The sequence below is a fragment of the Centrocercus urophasianus genome, unplaced genomic scaffold (genome assembly GCF_019232065.1).
Source record: "Centrocercus urophasianus isolate 14NV4802_14NV808 unplaced genomic scaffold, USGS_Curo_1.0 seq_19, whole genome shotgun sequence".
Lineage (NCBI taxonomy): Eukaryota > Metazoa > Chordata > Aves > Galliformes > Phasianidae > Centrocercus > Centrocercus urophasianus.
This window is the reverse complement of record NW_024884744.1, coordinates 13,671,325-13,695,863: the sequence shown is the minus strand read 5'-3', so window position 1 is coordinate 13,695,863 and position 24,539 is coordinate 13,671,325. Positions and strand designations below refer to the sequence as shown.

The following is a 24,539-nucleotide window of genomic DNA, read 5'->3' as shown; positions in this document are numbered from 1 at the left end:
ACATTAATCAGATACTGCATTTAAGGTGAGCTGTCCCTTGCCTCCTCCCTTACCAGAGCTGTGCTGCAGTATGTATCTTACTCCTGCGAGCCTAAAATGGCAGGCAGGATTAACGTTGCTTGTGCTGTGTGCATGCTGTGTATTGAATTCATTATACCGTGCCTAGTATCTCAAATGTGAGTATGTTAAATGGTCTGTGTGCCATATCATGCAGTAGTGAAAACTGGCTTGTGCTTCATTACAGGCTTAGATATTTGAGCATCACCTTAAGAATTCTTTTTCTTTTGCAATGTGGTGAGCTGTTAGCTTGTCATCACATTCAAACTACGTTATTAGCCCTTGGAAAGGGGGAAAAAAAAAGAAAGAAAAAAAAAAGCAAACCGTGCTTCCAGATGGTGTCACCCTTTTTCTTCTTGCGTTTACTGTAGTTTAAATAATGTATATTGTATTGTTAATTAATGTGAATATCGAATTAAAGCACTTGAAACTTACATATTTATTATGCAGGTAGGAGGCACGTCGAATCTATTTTTAACTCTTACGCAGTCCACGTTGTGCAATGGGCTTTGGTTGTCGAGTTTATATTTTCAGCTGTGATATCAATAGGCTGATTTTCAGTAAATGTGACAAGTGGCCTTTGCAGTGGTCAGCTTCAAGCTCTGAACACTCTGAGGAGGAGAAAAAAAAACAACAACCTTGCGTTGCAGTTTTGGAAAACCTTGGATGAGGACATTTTTTTTTTCCCCACTCCTGCTTTCCCTATTGATAAACTCAGTTCTCCTGATCACGGTCTATTCAAGCTGCTTCCCATCTGGTTTTTGACAACTGCTTCTAAAAAAAATTATCAAGAAGACCAAGAATAGAATTTCTCTCCATCGCTTTTCGTAAAAATGGCTGGGTGCACTGCCCTGCTGGCACTGCACTAAGTGATACACGCAGGTAGGTTGAGATTTGCATGTTTTACTGATTTCTTCGTCAGTGTTGCAAGAACATGAAATGGGCTTTGGAATGTAGCTTTCAGATTAAAAAAAAAAATTGTTAATGAAAACAACTGTGTCAAACTGTTGGTTTCAAATACTGGCATGGCAATTGTTTTTATCTGCTTTGGAAAAATTCTATTGTGAAAGTGGAGCAATCATGCCTGTTAAAATAATCATATGTACCAAGGGCGTGGCAACGCTTCTGCAACAAAAGAATTTTTGAAAACCCTATTGATTCAATCACATTGTAGAGCTGACTGTAACCATTACTGAGCAAAATGCAAAAGTAAAAATGGAGGGAGATAAGAAAAATGAAAAACATTCCAATTGCTGTGAGCGGTTTTCTGCGTTTTGTGCGAAATATTAAATAAAGATTAATATGCTGCATGCTTATTTTTCCAGTGTTGGCTACAAACATGAACCTTCAGTATTCCTTTTTATTTTAAGGTAGTAGGACTTCATATAGAGAGATTGATATAGATGGCCCTGTCAGCTCACACTGTGTATCAGTTCACTGAAGTGTGTTTTAGTTCACAGAAAAAAAGGTTACGAAAGAAAAGCTGAACAACCTTAGGTGCAAAACCTGATGTTGAGCATTAAGGATAAAAAGAATTCTGAGTATTGTACTACTTACACCAACTTTTGTAATATATTTGTTTCAGATTAATACTGGGCCAGAACCAGTTTCCTTGGCAACCAAATCCTTCTAAAAGATGTGATAGTGGAGATGTAAAATGAAGTTATAGTCTTTAATAACAATACCACAATGCAAATGGAAATTTCACAGTTAGGTTTGTTTGCAGTCCAAAGAGGGAATCTGATCTTGTTTTGTGTTTCCACGCGGCCATCATTTATTAAACGATGCCGTGTTTATGAAGCTGTGCACAAGAAAAAGCTATTTTATTCCTGTTTTGCACTGGTTGTTTCCAGAAACGTACCCTAGTTTCCTTTTTTAATGTCTTGCATGTAGGTCAAAGTTTGCACTGCGTGTAAATGAAGTGATAGTTTCATTATTACAAATATAAAAGTATCACTGAAACATTTATTAGCAGAGAAATGTAGAGAATCAGAAGTATGTTTAAACCTCCTTCCCCCTTTGCTGAATTCAGCCATGGGAATGCTAATAAATCTGTCTTTAAACAGTGGACACATTCTGATGGTGCACTGAAGATCTGTTTATCCATACTGGAAAAGAACTTGTGTAGGATTGTAAGCAAGGTTTTATAAAATAAGCTCACTTGTAGTCTATGATGATTTGCAGACCTCACAGATTTTGCAAAAATTAAGTATTATAATTCCTTATTCTATTTTTAGCCAATATTTTAACAGTATCAGTGAAGTCAGTTCTTACGTGTACCACAATAACAGATGCTACTAAGTGTCTCTACTGTACTTATAATGTAGTGCATCTCCTTGTGAATCCCCTTTGTACGTGACTTGAGAAATTCTCACTGCTGCAACGAGACTTTTGCAGCAGGGTAGCCATTTTCCTTTCATGTCCTTGACTTTAAAATGACTAAGAGTATTTTGCTTCAGATGAGGACCCAGCACTGCAAATTAATACAAAGGAGGTATTTAGAAGCACAGCCAGTTACATTAATAATAGCCTTGACAGTTTCAGTACTATCAAACAAATCCTCATTTATTTCCAAATATACCACTTCGGTACATTATAAAGATGCAGAGTAAAACTGTTCAGGAATATGATTGTTGCCATCTATCTTGGCCGTGCTTAATAACGATAATAAAACCCATTTGATTAATAATTATGAGACAAGTTTGATGCAGTGCAATATTTTCCAGTTCCACCTAAAAAAATGGAACTGAAAACGTAATAAACAGCATTTCCCCAGTGATGTATTAAAGTTGGCTTTAATTTCTTATTTATTTATTTATTTACCTCCAGTAGTTTGCTTCCATTGATTTTTTTTTGGTCTGAAACATGACACGGAGTGCGCCATTACACGTAGGTCCCAAAACTGCATTTCCTTGTTTATATTTTGTGTGGTTATTTTTAAAGGAAGTTGCTGAGCTAATGCTATGCAGAAGCAATCTATTTATTGCCACTGATATTTATCTTTAGGGAAGACAGGGTGCTTTGAGTTAAACTGTTTTTATTCTGTCTTTGTGTTCAAATATATCCACTCCAAGCGTTTAAAGAACGCATAGCTCTGTTACACGAGCACGCTTCACCACGCTCGTTCCAAATCTATTTGCAAATTGACTCTTTCGTTAGGGGGTGCAAGTCCTCTCGTAATTAATATGACTGGACTCAAGTGTTTTCATGATTCTGGAAAAACTTACTGGCAGCCTATGAGCAGTAATCTCTAGCTAAAGAAACTGAATTATTTATTAAGGAGGATTCTAGTAATTAGCAAGCTGTTTTCATTTTGCCTCTTTTACATGGTTTGCTTGGTAGCTAAATCCATCTAATGCAGTGTCAGAACATTGCAGCCAGAGCCACAGTACAAAATGTTGTGTAAATTCCATCCATTTTATTCGCTTTGGCTAAAGGGGCAACCAGGGCAGATAGAAACAGGTGCGGTTTTTCACACCTCTAGCACAGCTTCTCAGATGTTATTGTTGTGGGAGAGCATGGGGGTTTTGTGCCGTTTTATCCCGGAAGCCTTTTAATAATTATGCTTTATCCATGTAAAGTCCATTTCTGCCTAATGGAAAATCTACACAAAACTTGAGAGAAAATGAAATGGAAAATCATTCAATTAGACGTTATCTTGCTTGCTTTTTACTAGCCTTTCTGATTAAGGTTACTTCTGGCTCTAAACTTCATTTTGATTTGAAAATGCAGGTCTCACAGTGTGGAACTATGTACTGAGATAATATTTGTCAGACTATTATGCAGGGGCTGTGGTAGTAAAGAACAGGTAACAACCCTCTGGGGGCATCTAGTGCCTCTGTTGTATTCTGTCAGGGGAATTGTTGCATTATGTTTTAAAAGGGCCTTTATTATGCATAGTATTTGTTATCAAATTTGGAAATACTTCAGCTTTGGTGGAGTCCCTTTACCACTGGATTCCTCCAATGCAGTGTTGAAGTTTCCCATTCAGCACAACATTTAACAGTCGTCTGTGTATACAGATGTGCTTATGACTTTATTGGTGTTTGAGATAATAGGGACTTAATGTTAGTCTCCTTCATTCTGGCCTTTGTTACAGGCATCCATGAGCTTTAAAATATTTACTGAAATCAAGATACACTAAAAAACGTACTAAAATACGTAAATGCTGAAGTATAAAGCTCATATTTTTGCATTTTAAAGCCAAATCTTGTAGTTCCTGTATGTTGTTTACGAAAGCAGGATTGCATGTTTGCAGATGAAGATGCATCTGTGTCTACTTCCTGCAATAAAAATGTCCGTCAGCTCAGTCATAGTGCCTTATCTGAAAGGTTTTTCAGTTGCTGTGTGGAACAATTTGATTTTGCTTAGTATATTTGGAATGCAGCCATGTTCTAAATAATTTTAAACTTCTACATGAAAACATTATTTGTGTTTGATGTACAGTAACATAAAATCTGGATGTTTCACAACGATTAGTCATTTAAGCAGGAAGTTATAGAAAGCATATTCCAGAGAGCAAGAGCTGTCCAGAAAAGTCTTGTGATAATAGCTGTGACAAGAGAGAAAAAAAAGAAAAAAAAAAGTGGCAGAAGGGAAAGAGGAGAAACAAAAGGCCTTCAGAAAGACTGCAAAAAATGCATGGAGGCTTTCAAGATAAAGAATAAATTGTAATTGGTTTTGGCAATTTCAGTGGAGTCAAGGGAGTTGACTGGTAATGACAGTTTTTTCTTCCCGCACCATAATTTGTTTTCTAAATTGGCAAGCTGTGAGAGCTAATCCTAGAAACACTGCTTTTCCACTGACTTTACCTTGTGAAACTCGGGAATAGACTTAGAAAGTTGTGAAGCCTTCATTATTTGATGTTTCCAGGTAGAATTGTTGGGAAAAATTTGTAAATAGTTGAGATGGGGGAAGGGCAGTAGAGCTAGGCTTGGCTTTAGTCTAATTTTTTCAGTGGTCCCAATAAAATAATTGATTTTAAACTTGAAATGATTCTTAGATTTCTTTTTAGGGTATATTTTGAAATACAGTGTCCAGTTTACACTACACAGGTTAAAGCATAATGAAATAATGCAGGCAGAAGCCTCATTCATAATCCTTTGATTAACAGTACTGCTTTATTGCTGGTATGTTACAGTCCTCCCAGATGTAGGTTTATAGTCCTTCAGCAAAGAAAAACATAGATGAATTACACAATGTATCTGGAAACCAGTACTTGTCTACTAATTTAGTCATTAAATTTGGATTTTCCACTTTGCAGGCTGACTGACAGCCACAGAGTTTACAAAATTACTGAGATGATCTTGCTGAACAAACCTGTCGATACCACTTCTAAAAGACTTTAACTGAGGAACAGCCTGATTTTAGGTGGGTAAGTTTATGGGGTGAACATGGCAAGCTAAATCTCTTTAAAACACACAGAGAAATACAACTGAAATATGTAACCCTCTGAAACCACGTAATTACATGACTTTGGTTATAGAGCTACCTTTCTAAGAATCACTTGCAAGACTGCTCTCGCTATGGCACACTATGGTACATCACTCATGTATCAGTTTTGTTGGATTTGTTCAGCTCCTGCTGGGCTTCTGTTGCTATAGAGGTTGGAGAATTAAATCAAACAGAGTAAATGTTTGAAACAGGCTGTTACAGGTTCTTAAAGCCTCCAAATGTACTGGCAGGCAAGCAAACCTCCTGAGCTTGCCATAACGTTAAATCTGGCAATGGATCCCAGTCACTACTGTTCATTATCAATCTATGCCATATGGAAAAGGTAGAGGAACTCTCATTACACTGATACCAATTTCTAATACAGTTGTTGTGTATAATTCAACTAAAAACTGCTAATCTCTACCTTAATACATGACTGTAATCAGGGGTAGCAAAAAAGCTACTAATAGTGAGTTGTGAACAGCTCTTTACAAATTCAAGTGCAGTACTGTGAGAAAAATATTTCAAAACAGGAGTTTTACATTTTACATGAGATCTACTGGAAATACTGGAAGTTTACTTTCTTTTTACTGTGAATGTACAATAATCATCAGCTTGGTTAAATTAAGTCTGATAGTTACGCTTTAGATTTGAGGTATGTAGGCATTAAGTGAAATAATCAGGGAAACTGATTAATTCATTAATTTTGAATGTGGTCTTTTGCATACAATCACAGAGTATCATTTACATTACGGCAATTTTTGTTGATTTCCATGGCACTCTTCACTCAAACTCCACTGGGAAACAGTTTGTTGGATAATAGGTTGGCTTGGTTGGAAGGGACCTCAAAGACAACCCTGTGATATTTCAAAATAGACATAATAATTAAGGCTACCAGGCAACATGCAGAATAAGGAACCAAATTTAAAAACCAACAACAGCAAAAATCTCTGGAATTCCTGTAACGTATCAAAATGTCTTCTGTAGATTACTTTTAATAGACAGTGTTGTAAGACATAGAAATGGTAACAGACTTTCAGAGACTGTAAGATGGCAGTGGTAGTTTAAATTAATCAACCAAACATTTTAATTAGATAAACGTAAGTGACCTGCACTTAAACAAGCAATACGCTTCAAAATCGAAGTTGGACCTATTTTAAGTAAACTGCTACAGACTACTTGCTCAGTATATTTTAGGTACAATACTGGGCCGTAACCTGTTTCCTTGGCAACCACATACGAATGAAAGGTACGTTAGCAAAGCTGCAGATGTGTGCCACTGAATGCTTACTAAGCAGCCCAATGCATTTACATATCATGCGCTAATAATAATGCATGCATTTTCAAAATCACCATATAAAAAGATTTCCGTGCATGGCCCAATGTGCATTCCTAATACTCAAAGGTTTTAACCCCCAGACCTTGTGTTTTCTGCGGAAATTTCTTTGTGATTTTGAGATTAAATTGCACTTGCAGTTGACACACTGAGCTTGGTCTGCAAGTTGAAACCTTTCTCCAAGACTGTGAATGCTTACAGACCTTCTTCATGGCAACAAAATATGGAAATTAAGATTTCCGTTATCTTTCATAAATGTGCAGCCATTGTAAATTTGAATCCTGCACCAGCACACAGATGCAAGTATGGTCATTCTGTTCAACACCGTGACAAACTAAAGCCGCTCAAAAAAAAATAGAGAGCCTGGTGTTGCTTGCGGCTCTCATTCTAACATACCCACGCAAAAAGATATCACCAAGTGTTGTCTTCCAACAGTCAGTGACAGAAAGGAGGAGGAAAAAGGGAAAAATCTCTATCAGACAGAATGCCAGTTGTTCATGGACTTCCAGGATAAGGCTAAGATGTAGCATTTAGGCAGTACTTTCTGTGCAATTGTTTACAATGTGCTGTTTTGTTTTATGTTGCTTTATGTATTTACATTTTTAAGATTCATGTACTTAAGATCAGTTTACTCTCTTCAGCAAGTTTATACACATTATTTTTGGCCTTTATTCTCAAGGTATTAATTTGTATTTAAAATGAAAAGCGTGTACAGTCCTTTGGGTTAACTATGCTACCACAACATGATGCATCTTGCAGAAGTCAGTCTAAAATGCCAATCATAGATAGTAAAAATGGGAGTCTGCAAGTTCTGAGCTTAAATTCAGTTACTCTGGTCAACAGAGAAGTTGTTTGTATGACCAGTAGTTTAATTAAAGCCCTCTTCAAATCCATTAAAAGATTTCCCTTTGACTTTTTTTTTTTTTTTTGGAGTATGAAATAAGAAAGGTGGTTTCACACTTAACATAGCAATGTTCAGGAGTCATGAGACTGCTCGGGAGATGCAAGTTGACAGGTTTTTGTGGTTGTTTTTTTGTTGTTCTTCTTATTGTGCCCCATCTGATCTAAGCTTACTGTCAGGCAATGAGTTTTACTTGGGGTAACTGATGCGAGAGGCTGAGCATGCAACACAGAGCAGAGCTATAGACATCAAGGTTTTCTTCCTGCTGCCAGCTGCTGCCCGCTTACTGCTACAGTTCTCCATTGCCTGCACAGAGGCCTTGCAACAGCTTTTAGGTTGGAAACATACAGCAGAACAGAAGAGGAGGGCTTGAGTTAGTACAGAATGGAGTTTAGGAACATTTAAGAGCACACAGACAAAGTTATTGTATGTGTCATAGAAATTGCCAAAATTAATTGCCACACTTCAGTGGTGATTCAGAGTAATAGCTATCACTTATGCATTGCTTTTGCTATGCTAAATTTTAGCAGTATAAAAGTAAAATAAATACATAAATAAAACATTTTTAAGGAATATTGGTGGCAAGCAGTGGCCATTTAACAGCTTGAAGACCAGTTCTAACTTTTAAAATTGGCTGTCCAGCCATCCAGCAGGCCACTAAATCAGGAATTAGCAGGGAAAAGGATTTTGCTTTCAGTCTAGCAAGATTTGCTATGTCAGCTGTAGGAAAGAGCAAAAAGTGCTGTATCTGCCTGGTCCCCAGCACACCTGACTGAGAATAATAGTGGCTCCTGAGCATACAATTGGCCTGCTGCTCTTGTCAATTTAGATACTTAGATTTAGATACTTAAAGGATGTTTCCTCTGAAAACTGGAAAAATGAGATAATAGTTGGACTACTTTCATCCTTCAGATAACCGAATGAGCAACAGAATACAACATAATAATTGTCCAAAATGAAATTACAGGTTTAATTTGATAATTTTGTTGACAACAGTAAACACAGAAAAATAGAAAATGCTATCTGTAAACACAGTCTCAGGACTGCAGTCGATCTGTGCTAGCTGGGGACTCTGCTGTGTCCCAGGAGTGTGGGAGGGCAGAAAGTGGCTTGTCAGCAGCAGAGAAAAAAAATGAAGACTTAAATGGAAATAATGTTGAGAATGTTAAGAGACAGCAAGATGTAAGGTCAGCTGATTGTTAGTAGCCATATGACGTAAGCTTTTCTATTTTTTGCTAAAGAATAATTTGGATGTATTTGGTATTCCAGTTGTTTCATTTTCTTATTTATTCTGGTGGAGAGACAATCTTAAATTTATATGTTCAAAAATTGCTTGTATGTGTTTGTTTAGAGTTAATGAGACATAGAATAAGCCATGCCTAAGATGAATTGTCAAGAGCCAGTATACCTTAGAGATATATCTGAAACATGCACAGCTCACTACCTTGAGAATCAAATGATTTCTGCCCGGCTTTCCTGTTCCAGCCAGATTTAGAGAAGCTGGCAGCTGCCACTGGTCTCAGTAACTATGCTCCTTCCCCTGCTTCTCCCTTCACTCACTGGTCTAGGAGAGAATGAACATTATGCAAAGCAATGCCTTTCCTTTCTTATCTGACAGAAAGGGGAGTGGAACCACTTTGGGCTGGTCTGCCCGAGGGGTGAAGAGCTTTGTTTTTGATCTCAGCAGCATGGCTGGTTGCTCTGACCTCAGCTGTGAGCGCAGAGAAGGCAGTCCATCCAAAGATCTTTCTCCTGGATAGTCTGGTCTGCTCAAGGCACTGAAAAGGACTTGTCACTTAAGAGTAATTTACTAGATCTGGTAATGCTACACATGTTGCTGTTGCTACCATTAATAAGGAAAGCTGAGCAATACTGACCAGAGAAGAATATTGGAACACTTCCTTTTTTCACTAGGCAGCCTAAGCTTTTTCCTTACTCCTAAGGAAAAAATACCATGTGCCATGATTTGCAGAAGTGAGATTGTCAGACTCGAGCAAAGCATACATAGATAACCACTTCAGAAACCTTGGGACTGTTTCATTCGTTTTAAAGAAGTTTGCTTACAATTTTCTTTACCCCTTGCAGTAATATCATGTAAGAAGTAATCCATTTTCTTTGTGTACAAGTGGTTTTATAATGAAGCATTATAATGAGAAGGTAAAATCCGGGGTGTTGCCAAGTTGGCCTTGTAAAGAATTTCTTACTCTGAAAGAGCACATCTGTAAGGAGCTGACGGGATTGCAAATTCAAGTAGCTCAAATCTACATAAGGAAATTAGCACCTTGAATTACAGTACTGGTCAGAGAAAAAGTGATTCTTTTTACAGTGGATTAGCTAGAGTTGCCCTAAGAAAACACACAAAGATAACAATTAAAAACCCAATTTTCTTCAACTGTTACATTATCCATAGATATTAAAATGCCAGGACATTGAACAGCCAAGTACAAATAAGTTAATGTCTTTAAATTGGGGGTATCTGCTGTATGAGTTACTTACGTCTTGATTTTCAGAACAATAGAAAAAAAGCAAAATTAATTAAGATGTAGTGGGAATTGAAAACCTAATCTTCCTTAAATTTGTTTCACATAATCTAAAGAGATAGTCGTGTTTATCACTGCTCAGTAATGCATGGTTCTTTATTTCTTTTATGGGTTTATAACAGGTTTAATTTAATCCACATTATTGTACTTGTACTGACTAAATGTTAGTCACAAATACTTCTGTGGCACTTCTTTCATACATCCTCATTAGTACATACTGACATTTACGTACATGCCTAAAACAATACTGAGGAACATTGCATAAGCGATACACAAAGTCCAAGATCCCATTAAAAGTAACCTGGATGTATGACAGTCTGCTCCATCACATTCCAGGCATTCTGCTCCTGACTCAAGGCCCAGCTTTTCCCTCAGCTTTGTGATTCCAAGGACGTGGGGAAGGGGCAGAGACAGAACACCTGTGGGAAGGCTGTATCGAATCTATGGGATCGTCTGGCTACATCAAGTCCAACTAATTCCCTCTTTATTTAGGCAAACGTTTGTTAGTGCTTCTGAAGCACTGACAGTACTGAGGTGATAAATAACGTAAGCAATACGCACAGAGGATCAGACAGCTGCTTGAAAGAAGTGTCTTCATGAAACCCTGTTTATTTCTGTTGTCAGGTAAGGAAGAGAAGGCAATTGCAAATTCACTTAAGGATCCAAAGAGAACTTATTGCAGGCATGATCATTTCAAGGAAGTATCTGCATTCTTCCTTCTTGCAGTTGCAGAAGTTCAGCGCTGAGCCGCTTCTCTCCTCACACCTTTCTTCACAGGAGAAAGGCTTTGAAGGAGAGTAAAGCAACCCTTCGTGAGGTATAAAGGAACAGGAAGCGATGTGGACAAAACCGCACTTATGGCAACGGAGCAAAGGGCCGGACATTAGGGAATCGTCCTCAATTCACAGTAGTTGTACATAAATAGCCCGACACGTTAAATGTCACAGATAGAAGCGTTAACGAAACGCGGAGCATTTGCAGCAGAACAAACACGAGACGCAACGCGGCAGCCAGCAGCGCAGGGCAGCCGCCGCGCCGAAGCCATCCCGTATTTCACAAGCCGCGGGCAAATCCGATTACCGGGATTAGCGCAGCAAAATGGCGGCGGCGCCCTCCCGCCTCGCGCCGGCGGGTCCCGCGCTGCAGGCCGCGCGCCGCTAGAGCCGGCACCTGTCAGTCCGCAGCGGCGGGACGCGCCGCCACCGCTCCGCGCCGCCGCCGCCCGCCCCCCGCCCTGGAAGACCCCGCAGGCGTGGTTCTAATCGCCATGTAGCTCAAAACAGTGAGTTGTTCTGCATTCCGCTGTGACGTTAGCGCTTAATCGTTTCTGTCGGTGCTACGAGAAACCATGCTCTGAGTTAACGCGCGTCGCTGCTTTAGCTCGAGATGCGATCTAGTCCGAGTGCGGCTATTGCCCGTAAACAGGAAGCGTCTTCGAGCTGTCTGCAGCTGACGGGCTGCTAAGCGTTTGATGTTTCAGGAGGCTGTTTCAAGACAGACAAGTGTACTGACGTGAAGCTGCCCCGTCGCGAGCTGGTATCGCGTGTACCTGGTAGGGACCGGCGGGCCGAGCCCTGAGCTGCAGCCGCCGCAGCCTTTTACTCGCGGCCGCTTTAACCAGAAGAGGGCCCGGGGCTTCTCCTGCGCGCGGCCAGCTCCACCGTGTGGGCAGCGCGGAACCCCGCGGGCAGAGCGGCGCCGGCTGCTCGTTCCGGGCCGGGCGCGGGCGGCCGTCCTGCCGCGGGGACGGGGTTCCCCTCGGCTCTTACGGCGACGGCCATAACTGCAGGAGAAGCGCAAGGCTTCTCTGGGCGCTCGTGAAGCTTTAAGGCTGTTTTCGCTCCGAGGAGAAGCTGTCACAATACGTCTGGACTGGGAGTTGAGGGAATGCGTTAGGGATGTAATAACGACGAAGAGTTAGAAGGCCTTCGGAGCGGTTCCGGTGGCTGTGGAAACCTGCCCGCGCTCACGGTGCTGTACCCGAAGGTGCTCCCCTCCTGCTGTCCGAATAACGAGGCTGAGGGAAGAGGCAGGCTGAAAAACTCATCTGCAGTCTGGAGCACTTGCGAGGCTGCAGCGTATAGAAGGAGGAAGTATGACAGGGTAGGCCAGGGTGCAAGAATCAGGAGACTGAAATAGGAGCGTTATTGGCGTGCTTATAGAAATCATGGGTCACCATTCAGAAGTAGCACTAAGCTGCAAACCATTGCAAGCTATTAAGGATAATTAAGATAATCATTAAGATTTCAGTGCATGCTTGAGGCTGCTGGGAGAGCGAGGGGAGCCCGGAGTGGGTGGCCTTGTGTGCTGTCTGCCCAGAGGGACCAGGGAAACAAAAACAGCCGTGAAAGCTATGGTTCGACATCAAGTACTGAATTAATATTGCTGTATAAGCAGGGATCAGGATCGTAGAGCTGCAGGGCCACTTGTTTTTGTTTGCTTTTTGTTCTGTTTGCTCGGTCTTGATGCCTAACCCTGTTTCCGCTGTAGAGCAAAACTGACCCTGTAAGACAGTTGGATGCTGATGAATGGTTATCACTGCTTGGGAGAACAGGCTGGAAACAAAACCAAGGTTGCCCTCGAAGTATGTTAGTAGCATAGAATGGAGCTGAATGTAACACTAGTATGGTGTGTTTCCATAGAATGAATACCAGAAGGCAGTAACATCTTCAGAATCCCATGTTTGGGATTAAAAACCAGATAAATTCAAAAACTGATGATATAATAGATTGTAGGGCAGCTTTCTGTTTTTTATTTTCCCTAGGTACAGGCAACTGGCTCTGTTGTTCTGTTAATGCGGCCAGCTGGTCTGTCAAGTTTGGGGTCTGAAGGGGAGTAACAGAGTCCGTCTCCATGTGTCACAGAGTGCACTTTCCTGACAATAGATTTCAAAAGTTTAGCAAGAATAGAAAAAAATATTCCTGGATTGCAACTTTGGTAGTAAAAATTTTCTAATTGTTACAGTTGGTGTTTATAGGCCTGAAAGATTTCTTGTGATCTCTTTGTTCACTTCAAAATAATATTGATATAAAAATCATCAGTAGCTTCTTCTCTCTGCAGTGCCCGTAAGGAGCTGGCTGATGTAGTCCTTGCAGTTTGCTGTATCATCTATGAGGCATAGCTAGCCACATTTTTATTTGGGTGCACCCATCTCTGAACTGTCTGTTAACTTTTAGTCTCTTCATACAACTGTCCTATGACAGTATTCTCTTGATGTCGGAAAAGGTAATGATGACTTTCAGTAAACCCAGTGACCAAGAGACACAGAGATGAGTCTTTCCCAATGAATTCTGTATTTCTTGGTCACAGTAGCACTTCCTCAGAAATTGAAATGCTTTTCCTGTTTCTGCCATAGTAACTTCAAATGGAATGTAAAGTATTCCTAAAATATTCCACTTGTGTGTGTGCTGGGTAGGGCATTCTGATTTTACAGCGTTTTTGACAAATGGAAGAAGCAAGACAGGTAAAAGGAAGTAGAGAATCATTACATGCATGAATAAATGGACTGTTTGGGAATTGCTTATTTTGAGATAGAACCAAAACCCACAGGCTCTAAAACTGTAATTGCTCCAGAGTTTCCTGTATAACTTTACAGTGACATAGGTACCAGGTAGTTTAGCTCACAGCAAAAAAAATTACCTGTCCACAAAGCAAGTGATGGTTTCTGCTGTCTTTACAAAAGGAATCTGGTGTTTCACTGAGCATGCCTTTATATCCATGATTCAGAGACAACAAAAGCTGTCAATCTGTGAACATGCAAGTAGAAAATGAAAATACTTCTCTTTTTAGGAGGATACATTTTAGAATATTTGGTTGTATAGTAAAACTTGTACAATGTGTTACCCTAGTGTTTTTGGTAGGCCATGCAGAAATATGCCTTGTAGTAAAAAAAAAAAAAAAAAAAAAAAAAAAAAAAAAAAAAGTTTGATATATTTAGCAAACTGTATGAGATGATATGTCTTTGAGCTAAAACCAGCTGCTTCCTATACATGAACGGCAAGATCCTACAGGATAATTCACCAGGAGGTAGAGCTGCATCGTTTATTTCGTACGCTCAGGAAATAACTCTATCAGTAGCTCCTGTTGTGAAATGTTTTTGATGTCTGACAGTTGGTTTCTAGTACTGTATCACATGAGCAAGTTAGATGTAATCTCTAACGTTGTCAATGAGAAAAAAGAATCAATTATGCAATAGTGGCTGCTGGCTTGAAAAGAAGTATTATTGTAGTATTCTTTCTGCCATAGACTTCATATGCTAGAAACTATCTACAATTGCTTAGGGGGTTTCAGAAAGGAAATAGCTATACTCAGTTCCCACGAGCTTTATGTTATCACGCCAACTGAATAAATATTTCCTAGGTCAAGTAAGTGTAATGAACAAACATGATAAACCATGATTTAGTAATTAAAAGGAACAAAACAGTGCATTTGCATTTACAGCTAGGGTGAGTGGCCAGATAATTAGAGTGAGTGGCCAGATAATCAAAATAATACCAGTCTACCTTTCTCTCTCAGTTACAGCGATGGAGTGATTTCTTGCTCTCTGTGGCATATATATAAGTGGTGTTTTTGAGAATTTGGAATTTGATTTTTCTGAAGTCTGTGCATTGAAAATTCTCAACTGTTGAACTGTCGTAGGAGTTTTGGCTGTTCACATGGGCAGTACGTCCCTGCTGGAAACACTGGCTATGTTGTAAGGTACAAATGTTACTTCAGAGCTCCATCTTACATGTAGAAAATTGTATCTTGTAGAACTACATTGTGTTGTACACGTTTTTTTGGTTTTTTTACACAATTTAATTTGCAGTGAAATACATGATGGATTTCTGATGAACTATCCAAAATGTAACTAGACCAGCTAGAGCGAGAATATATCACCCTCACATGAACCTTGTTTTCAACAAAGGATTACTTCTGAATATCTTGAGTGAGAGAGCCAGAGTATTCTCAGTCATTGTTAGTTGTTTATGAAAACTTACCCTGCAACTGGAACTTTATTTCATAGGATCTCAAATCCCTGTTTTAAATACCATCTTAATAAGATGATCAAATGCAGTTGTGTTTTAAAGTCATTCTGTGACTAACAGCCTCAGAAAACAAAGCAGTTGTATCCACAGGATCACGGCAAGTCAACCTTCCCCATAACCACTGCCAAATACCTCAACCACGTGCTGGGGGAGTTTCCTCAAGGGTTCAGTGAGTCATTTAGAGCGAATCTGGGCAGATAGAGTCACTGGCACAAATGAAAGGTGGCAGAAAGCTGGCAGCTGTGGTTGCCAGTGAAAGGCACTGGGTGGGAGGTAGGCCATGCAGTGCAGGGAAGATCACCTGCCTCTTGCTGAGGAGCTACAGGTGTCCCTGCATCCTTGATCTGTGCATAGGTATCTGTTGAAGCAGTAGCACAGCTGGAATAAAATGGGGAATGTGCAGCTGGTGGATGTGATGATGCATCTAAGATTGTAGAGTCAGTCAGCTGGGAGAAAATGATTTCTACCTGGAGATCACCCTATGTAAATATTCATCCTGATGTTCTGAGAAGCCAGTTTACCTTCGGTATCGCTGGCACTTGTGAATCTAAGTAACTTCAACATGAAATGGTATGACAAAAGTTGGTATGTTTAAAAGAAAAAAAAAAAAAAACTGTAAGAGAAATGCAGAACTATGAATTTGATATGTAATTTAAACAAATCCCTTTTTCTTTTTCCTTGTAGATGACAGTCATGTCCCATTCAAAGGATCTCAAGGACGACTTCCATAGTGACACTGTACTTTCCATTTTAAATGAACAGCGCATTAGGGGTATTTTATGTGATGTCACCATAATTGTGGAAGACACCAAATTTAAAGCCCACAGTAATGTGCTAGCAGCTTCAAGTCTTTACTTTAAAAACATATTTTGGAGTCGTACTATCTGTATTTCAGGTCATGTACTGGAATTAGATGATCTCAAAGCTGAAGTCTTTACAGAAATACTGAACTACATCTACAGTTCCACAGTGGTTGTTAAGAGACAAGAGACTGTAACAGACCTTGCAGCTGCAGGGAAAAAACTGGGAATATCGTTTCTTGAAGATCTTACAGATGTTAACTTTTCAAGCTCCCCCTGCCCTTATGCATACTGTGTAAGCGAGAAAGGGTCTGTCAAAGAGGAAAAACATGAAAAGAGACACGAAGACTCCGCTGTGACAAATGGACCACGAATTACAAATGCATTCTCAATTTTTGAAACTGAAAATAGTTTGTTTTCTCCACTTGATTTGAGGGCAAACTTTAAAAAGGTATCTGAGACAATACAAACCCCCAATGTCAGCCTTGACAGAAGCAACACTTGCAAAGATGCAGAGCCAGCCAGTACGCTGGCAGAGCACTCCTACGCTGTTTCTTCAGGCGGAGATACTTTTCAAGGAACGCCTCACTTTGAACAGGAAAGCAGCTCTTCGTACAATGCAGCTGAAGACCACTATGAAAATGTCCGAGCTACGCCACTCATTCAGCCAGTAAAACAAGCATGTAGTACTACTCCAAAAGCGGCCTTCAAGCCCCAGGGTACCAGTTTGGCTGTAGCAAAAGCACCAGCTTCTATGGTAGCCAATGCAGAAGCCCAGCCTGAAACCGTTAATGATCAGAGGATTATTTCCATTCCAAAACCTCAGAATAAAGCAGGAGATCTCCATTTGTCCAGAGAAGAAGAAAACACATCTGCTAATATCTCTGGGTCTGTGACAACTGTTGTTCCACCTGCTTACAGCTGTAACTGCTGTGCAAAATCGTTCAGCGACAGGGCGTTACTCAGTACTCATCTTCAACTCCATTCAGAGCATCAGGAAACTTTCATATGCAAATACTGCAGCAAACAATTTGCAAATCTAAATATACTGGAAAGTCATGAACAAGTCTGCATGAGATCAAGTAGCTTATCTGTTCACAGTGGGAATGAACAAAATTTTTCAGATAATTATACTGCTACGGATGGAAGGAATGAGAGTTCATATGCAAACACAGAGCCTCTATTGTCTGAAAACAGCATAACTGATTACTCTAATGCAAACTGTGCTTTACCAGAAACGGATCACTTGGTTAAAGTTGTTGATGGGCAGATATTATATACTTGCATAGTTTGCAAACGTAGTTATGTAACGTTGTCGAGCCTTCGAAGACATGCAAATGTGCATTCGTGGAGAAGAACGTACCCGTGCCACTACTGCAACAAAGTATTTGCATTAGCTGAGTATCGCACAAGACATGAGATCTGGCACACTGGAGAAAGGCGGTATCAGTGCATTTTCTGCCTAGAGACTTTCATGACTTATTATATACTAAAAAATCATCAGAAGTCTTTCCATGCAATTGACCATCGTCTCTCAGTAAGTAAGAAGACAGCCAATGGAGGCTTAAAACCAAGTGTGTACCCATACAAACTTTACCGACTTCTGCCCATGAAGTGCAGGCGACTACCTTATAAGTCCTACCGAAATTCTACGTATGAAAACGTTCAAACAAGTAGCCAAGTTAATGAAACTGCTTCTAGTAACTGCTTCCTTCAGAGTTCTCTTAGTTCTGAGCTACCACCGCTGAATTTTCAAAGTAATATATTATCAAACAACAGAACTCTTGTCTTGGACACTTCTTCATGTAATGATACGGCATCTTCCACAAATCCTCAGAACTCTTCCTCTTGGGGAGTAGGTATCTTAAATTCTGATCTGCAAAGAGACTTCTTCACAGCTGACAAAAGAGTTCCCACTGCTACAAAAGACTCTGGTTCTCATGAGTATGATTCCTCAGTTGTGTCTTTAACTAATGTGAACGAAAATTCAACCTCTGTAATCAGTTACAGCAGTTCTGCACCCTCTGTTATAATGCACAGTAGCAGAGTTTCATCAGTAATAATGCACAGTAAAACAATCACTTCTGTAGAAAACAATAAAACAGATTCTTCTAATGCTGTACCTAGTCAGCCTGTAAGTGATGATTGTAAGTATGGGTCGGATAATTATGGAAAATGTATTACAAAATCAAAACCTATTAAGGAGAAAAAGAAAGCACTGCTGTGCAACAGAGCAGAAGCAGCTGAGGATACACAGCACCTCCAAGTATCTGGAGGTTCATCTAGCAAAACCACTAATACTGCTGAAGAGTCGAGTAAAACTGAGACTTATATTGCAAAGCCTGCCTTACCTGGAACATCTACTGACAGTAACGTTGCTCCTCTTTGTCAGATAACAGTAAAAATCGGTAATGAGGCTATTGTAAAAAGGCATATATTAGGATCTAAGCTATTTTGTAAAAGGGGACGAAAATCTAAACACGAGTCCAAGCAGGACAATCTAAATGAGGAATCAGAAACAGAGGTAAAAGAGAAAAGCCCATCTAGGCTCTATAGCTCAGAATGCCTGGAGCTGACAGAAATGTGTGATGATGTAAGTGATCAGGATTCCAGTGATAAACCCTGGAGACCATATTACAATTACAAACCGAAAAAGAAATCTAAGCAGCTAAGAAAAATGAAGAAGACCAAATGGAGGAAAAAGCACGGAAACAGGAACACCATTATGGAAAGTCACAGTCCGTGCAGTCGGGAGTATGCACTCAGGAGTGCTCCTGAAGACAAGGCAATTAGTCGAGAAGAGAACACAGAAATGCCCAGTCTTCATTGTGAGCTCTGTGAAGATCAAAACTCCACTACAGAAACTCAAGAACATGTACATTGGCATGTATCTACTCCAAAGCCTTACATTTGTGAATTATGCCAAAAACAATTTCAAAGTCCATCCACCTTAAAAATGCACATGAGGTGTCACACAGGGGAAAAGCCCTTCACCTGCAAAACCTGCGGTAAATGTTTTTCAGTTCCTGGAAATTTACAGAAACATGAACGTATTCACCTGGGTGTCAAAGACTTTGTCTGCCAGTACTGTAATAAGGCATTCACTTTAAATGAAACACTCAAAATACATGAAAGAATTCATACTGGAGAAAAACGCTACCACTGTCAGTTCTGCTTACAGAGTTTCCTGTATCTTTCCACCAAAAGGAACCATGAGCAAAGGCACATACGTGAGCATAATGGAAAAGGATATGCGTGCTTTCAGTGCCCCAAAATTTGCAAGACGGCAGCTGCTCTGGGAATGCACCAGAAGAAACATCTATTCAAAAGTACGGGTCCACCAGATAGAAAAGAACAGTTCTGCAACGAAAGTGCTCAGCTGTTGGAAAATCAACATTTCCTTGGCTCAGAAGGAAGCGAAGGGAAAAACATACAAAATGTAACTCCAGAAGTTACACTCTGAGTGACAGTTGTGCGAAAGAGAAGAAAAATACAAAACTATATATTGGAGAAGGTGTAGGTTCATTGAATGGGGAAAATTCTCCGCAGAGATAATTTACGAAGATTAAATGTCTTCATTTAAACACATGTCAATATATGCAAAGGAAAGAAAAATAACGCTGGAAAGAAAAACTAGTATTTGCAATAATACAAACTTAGTTTGAAAGACCCCAAATAGTTTTGCCAGAATAGACTTCTAGCATACGTGTAGAGAGGAAGAAGAAGAAGAAGAAAAAAGACCAACTAAACTGCTTCTACTTAAAGCTAGAAGAAACTAGCCACTGAACTGTTCTACAGTGCTGTTTTTCAGTCAGAATCATTCTGGACAAAATGAATATATAGGTTCAAATTATATACTATAGAAGGAATTTTTGCTGCAGAAATCATGTCGCTTTTTTTTTTTTTTTTAAAACAAAAGTTAATGTGTTTATAAACAAATCGTGATTTAGTGTATTCTACAGTGAAGATGGGCAATGTTTCATCAGTTTGGGTATGCTGAAGTACAGTTGAGTTTTGGAGTGCTTTTCTGTAACTCGACATTTACAAAACATACACAGAAGTATAAACCTTTTTTCCTTTCTGTTTTTAGTTTTGTAGTTACCATAATATGCATTAAGTCTCTGAATGCTTGTGCAGAAAGTATGCCAGATTAGAGGCATCTCTGAAACATTTAATAAAGATTCAGTGCAAATCATAGTAGCCAGTCTTCCAAACGGCAGAAGTTCCAAATGATTGAACTGTAAAGTTATTCAGGTCCTCTGTTGAAAGAAAGTTGTTCTCATGAAGTAGTATAGTTTGAAGAACTCTATAAAGCATCCACCTCCTTGTGAGTCTGAAACTCCTGTCTTTTAGAAATATCATTCTTCTCAACAGAAGAAGAGGAGATAAGAGTCTTTTTCCACATCCTGGTGTAATGCCTGCACAACAAATGACAGTGCAGCTCACAGAAAATGCTTTGATTTTTGGGAGGAAGAGGTAAATCAGATTCTTGCTTCCAGGTATATCCCTGGGGCAGTTTCCATATACAACAGGGATAGGGCCAATCTGTGGGGTTCCTTGTCATCCCTGTGCCTTAAATGCAATATCAGTACTTTGTGTGTCTCAGCATCTCACCCCAGGCAAGCATCATCTCAGTGTCCCTTGTCCAAGCACAGTAGGCCCAGAGCAGAGAAGTGCCAGCATCAGGTTACTGGGAGAAGCCACGTTGGCCTTTCTGCTTCCTTTCTTCTGTCACACCAAAATGTCACGGTGAGCCTTCTGGCTGCACAGTTTGCATTCACCAGGAATCAGGAGGGTAAGCTTCTGAAAGAAGACATCACTGAAATTAACAGTACAGTTAATCACATTTTCACAAAATAGTGTTAATTTTAACCAAAATGAAGAGGTTTAAAAAGTTGAAGAGGTTAAATGTCTACCAGTTGCATATTATATCACAGGGCTCTGTTGTACTCTATCTGCACTTCCAATTTGTTATGTACATTCATTGTTACAAAGTGTTAAAAATGTTTTAAGTCTGGACAACGGTCAGTGAACCTCAATTCTATGTGCAAATATGGTACACAATTTGTTTACTTGGTTTTTCAAAATATTCTAAAGGAAATTATAGCTTGGGTATGATAAAATTACAATTGAAATTATAGTACAGTATAGATTGAAGTAATAATGTAGTCCACTTATTTATCCTGTCATCGACGAACGCTGTGAACCCTTTGAGAAATGTTTGGTTTCATAGCAGTTTTGGTTCCATTTTCAATTAGGATAATAGTAGGATAAACACAGGAAAGTATGATGATGTTTCAAAGAAAGTGCACGAAGATATTTTCTAAGTGGACTTGTATGATGATAATTATAGACCAAAGCAAATAAGGTAGAATATTTATACATATAAAGATAATTTTACAGATATTTTATATAACTGTATAGTTCATAAGAAAAATATTGATAGCTTGTGTTAGGTTTGGGGGGGGGGGTTTGTATATTTTGATAAAAACACAATGACTTTGTAACTCTGTATATTATCTACAGTTTATAGCAAAGGAGTTTTAAGATGGCAATGTCATGTTTATAGTTCAATTGTGGCACTTTTACTACAAGTAACACATTGAAGTAATGAGTTAAGTATTAATGACCAAATTAGAATTAAAATAAGTGTAAGAGAAAGTAAATACTGTACGTTGTCAAAGACTGTAATTTGCTGCATCTGTATTTTTGTTTAGAAGAAAATATTAAATGCAGATGTTAAGGATTGATAAAGAGTCTAATTTTATTTTTAGAGAGAGTTATTATAACTGTTTTTGCTTGATTAAAATAACCTCTTCCTATTTTTCTGTAAGTCTCCATTTTTTAAATTAATACTTAATCTCTACAGAGAAGAGATGTGTATCTTCTACCCAATGTTTCATTATAAGATTAAGCAACAGAGTTACCAAACACTCCCTCTGTTAAAGTCAGAACAGTGAATTGAAACAGGCCAGAGCTCAAGGGAAGTGACAGCATCTGCTGGCATCGTGCAGCGATGGTGAACACTGTGCTGAGGTGAACAGAATCTCCTGTTCAGTACCTTAAAGGAGTCGAAGACAGGTAAACTGTTGAATGCTTTGCAACATCTTAAACCTGTTTTCATGATGACCCAAAACTTTAAAGATCTTAAAATTAAATTCCGATAGTATCCTTGTGGTATAGATTGTGTATTTTACGCAGTGCACTTCCAAGCACTTGGGAATGCTGCCAATATGCATGGTTTCTTAATTGCATCAGAGAATATAAAGATATGAACAAAACAGAAAACTCTGTACTCAAAGTACTTCCCCCTTCAGCTAGAAAAACTTAAGTTCAGCATTTAAAGATAAATTTAAGCTAAATTATTTAGAGCACATTGGGATAGTCCTCAGTAGAGATGTATACTTATACAAAGAAAATTGGCTACATATATATATTCTTCTGTCCTATTTAAAAATCTAACTAAAAGTTACTTCAAAGAAAGGTGATATTAAGTTAAACAGTGAACTCCAGCTGTCATGCAGCTTTCGAGGGTGTTATGGAAGAACTAAAGTCACATATCTATAAAATATGCAAAATATCTACAAAATTGTTGCAACACAGCTAACCATACCTCTTCCTTTTCTGATCAGGAGTTTTCCATCCCAAAGCTCTCAACTCTGAGCCTGGGTTCACCACACACAGGTCAGACAGAGCAGACAACCTACTGGAAGCCAACTGTAGATAATCAAATCCCTCAATTTGAGCTATTGAGGAAGCTGTCACTTCTAGCAGGTAAAAATCAGCTTATGTAAACTCATGTCTTTGTGCAAGTTTGTGTTTTGCATGCATACAAATTCCCACATTATGGGATGATGAAGCAGCTCATTGTCCCCTGAGCCGCTCCTGCCACCTTTATCTCTTTTCCTTTAACCTGATATGAGTGTGGGAATGAAGAGGGAATTTCACAGCTGCTGGAAAACCACCAAGCAATGGGGCTGATGTTTGCCTGACAGCCAAATTACAGGGCTACACGGCATATAATAACAGTGAGATTCATGTGGGAGAAATGAACGGTTATGGAATCACAGCAGAAGACTCCAACTAGAGACAAATAATAAATGCTTCCTTGAAACCTTCTAAGTTTTCCTTTAGCAGACTGAAGAGCCTAAGGTGAAAAACGGTAGTCCCCTACTAATTAACTTTCTAAAGGAGCCTTTTCCTTGATGCCCAGCTGAATGACCTCTTTGCTGTAGGACTACAGCCACTGCAGGGTTTTGTTGGAACGTGTGTCTGCAGAGCCTAGAGCTGCTTCACCTGCACCTTCAGTGCTGCAGTTCCACTGGACCGTTCTGCACACAGAGCTGCAGCTGGGCAGAGTGTGGAGCCCAGGCACACCTGTCATAGGTGCTGGGACCAGGGCTCATTCCAGATGGCAGTGAGATCGCAGGGTTTCAGATTAGGATCCATAGCTTCAGGAAACACTAATGTAGACTGTAATGAAAATTAATTCTTGAGGAGGGTAGGCTGAAGCACTTGTAGTCTACCACAGAATCATGAAGGTTGGAAAAGACCCCTAAGATCATCTGGTCTCGCCATCCGCCTACTGCTAATACTGCTCACTAAATCACGTCCTCAGCGCCATCTACCTGAACACCTCCAGGGACGGTGACTCCACCGTCTCCCAGGGCAGCCTGTCCAAGTGCCCGAGGTGAACGCAGAGGTGAACGCAGAGGTGAACGAGCAGAGGCCCAGAGAGCCCATCAGGCACCCGCGCTGGAGCTGGGTGCTGCAGCGCACCGAGACCGAAGCAGCTGCAGCTCCATGACGGCTGCAGAAGGCGCTATTAGCGTGACGAGTACGGGAGTCCAACACTCTTCGTCTACGACTTCTGTCTCCTGCGAAAGTAACACACGGGACAAAGATGAGCAGAGCCCCGGCGGCAGTCGGAGCGGCCCCGTCAAGCGAGCGCCCAGCGCGAGCTGCGCACACGGCAAAGGGCCGGGCGGAACGCGGGCAGAGCAGGGAGGCATCACCCGCCCAGGGCTGCCGGGAGACGGACCGAATGCGCATGCGCGCTGCCGCTGCGCGCCGCTCTGTGGCGGCCCCCGAGGGCGGGGGAAGGCGGGGCGGGTGTTGGGGTCGCTCCTTCCTCCTCGCTCCTCCCCTGGTGTGCAGTGCGCAGGCGGCGGCGCTGGCGCGATGGCGGCCCAGGACGGCGGCGACGAGGTGCGGGTGCTGCAGAGCCTCCGGGGCAAGATTTGTAAGTGCGGGCGGTGCGGGCCGAGCCGCTGCGCGGCCGCGTAAAGATTTGGCGGGCGGGCGTCGTGCTCGGCCGAGGTGCCGCCGCCGCGCCTTCTCCTTCCTCGCGGCTGGGCGGGCGGCATCGCCTCGCGGCAGCGCGGGGAGCCCCGGGGCGGGGGCGGCGCGATGGCAGCACCTCGGCCGAGCACGACGCCCGCCCGC

At 40.6% G+C, this 24,539-nt stretch overlaps 2 protein-coding genes across 10 annotated transcripts in view; both read left to right on the top strand.

Annotated features, from left to right (window-relative positions):
- ZBTB38 (zinc finger and BTB domain containing 38) lies at positions 1 to 21,916 on the top strand. 9 transcript variants are annotated; one of them, XM_042820928.1, is made up of 3 exons: positions 537 to 939; positions 5,321 to 5,427; positions 15,979 to 21,916. In XM_042820928.1, exon 3 carries the CDS (start codon positions 15,979 to 15,981, stop codon positions 19,555 to 19,557), a length of 3,579 nt encoding a protein of 1,192 aa, XP_042676862.1. In that variant the 5' UTR covers positions 537 to 939; positions 5,321 to 5,427; the 3' UTR covers positions 19,558 to 21,916. The 9 variants fall into 9 exon arrangements, with proteins under 9 accessions (XP_042676870.1, XP_042676867.1, XP_042676862.1 ...); XM_042820931.1 differs by lacking the exons at positions 537 to 939; positions 5,321 to 5,427 and adding exons at positions 12,007 to 12,253; positions 14,783 to 14,965; XM_042820936.1 differs by lacking the exons at positions 537 to 939; positions 5,321 to 5,427 and adding an exon at positions 1 to 25.
- Positions 21,917 to 24,263: 2,347 nt separating this feature from the next.
- RASA2 (RAS p21 protein activator 2) overlaps positions 24,264 to 24,539 on the top strand; it is a 44,915-nt gene continuing 44,639 nt past the window's right edge. Inside the window, exon 1 of the mRNA XM_042820939.1 lies at positions 24,264 to 24,336. Within this exon, the coding sequence (XP_042676873.1) occupies positions 24,276 to 24,336 (61 nt within the window). The 5' untranslated portion in view covers positions 24,264 to 24,275. The remainder of the gene's footprint in view (positions 24,337 to 24,539) is intronic.

Excerpts from the sequence above, each read along its gene's own strand:
- ZBTB38 (XM_042820936.1), top strand. The coding sequence starts at position 15,979 with ATGACAGTCATGTCCCATTCAAAGGATCTCAAGGACGACTTCCATAGT.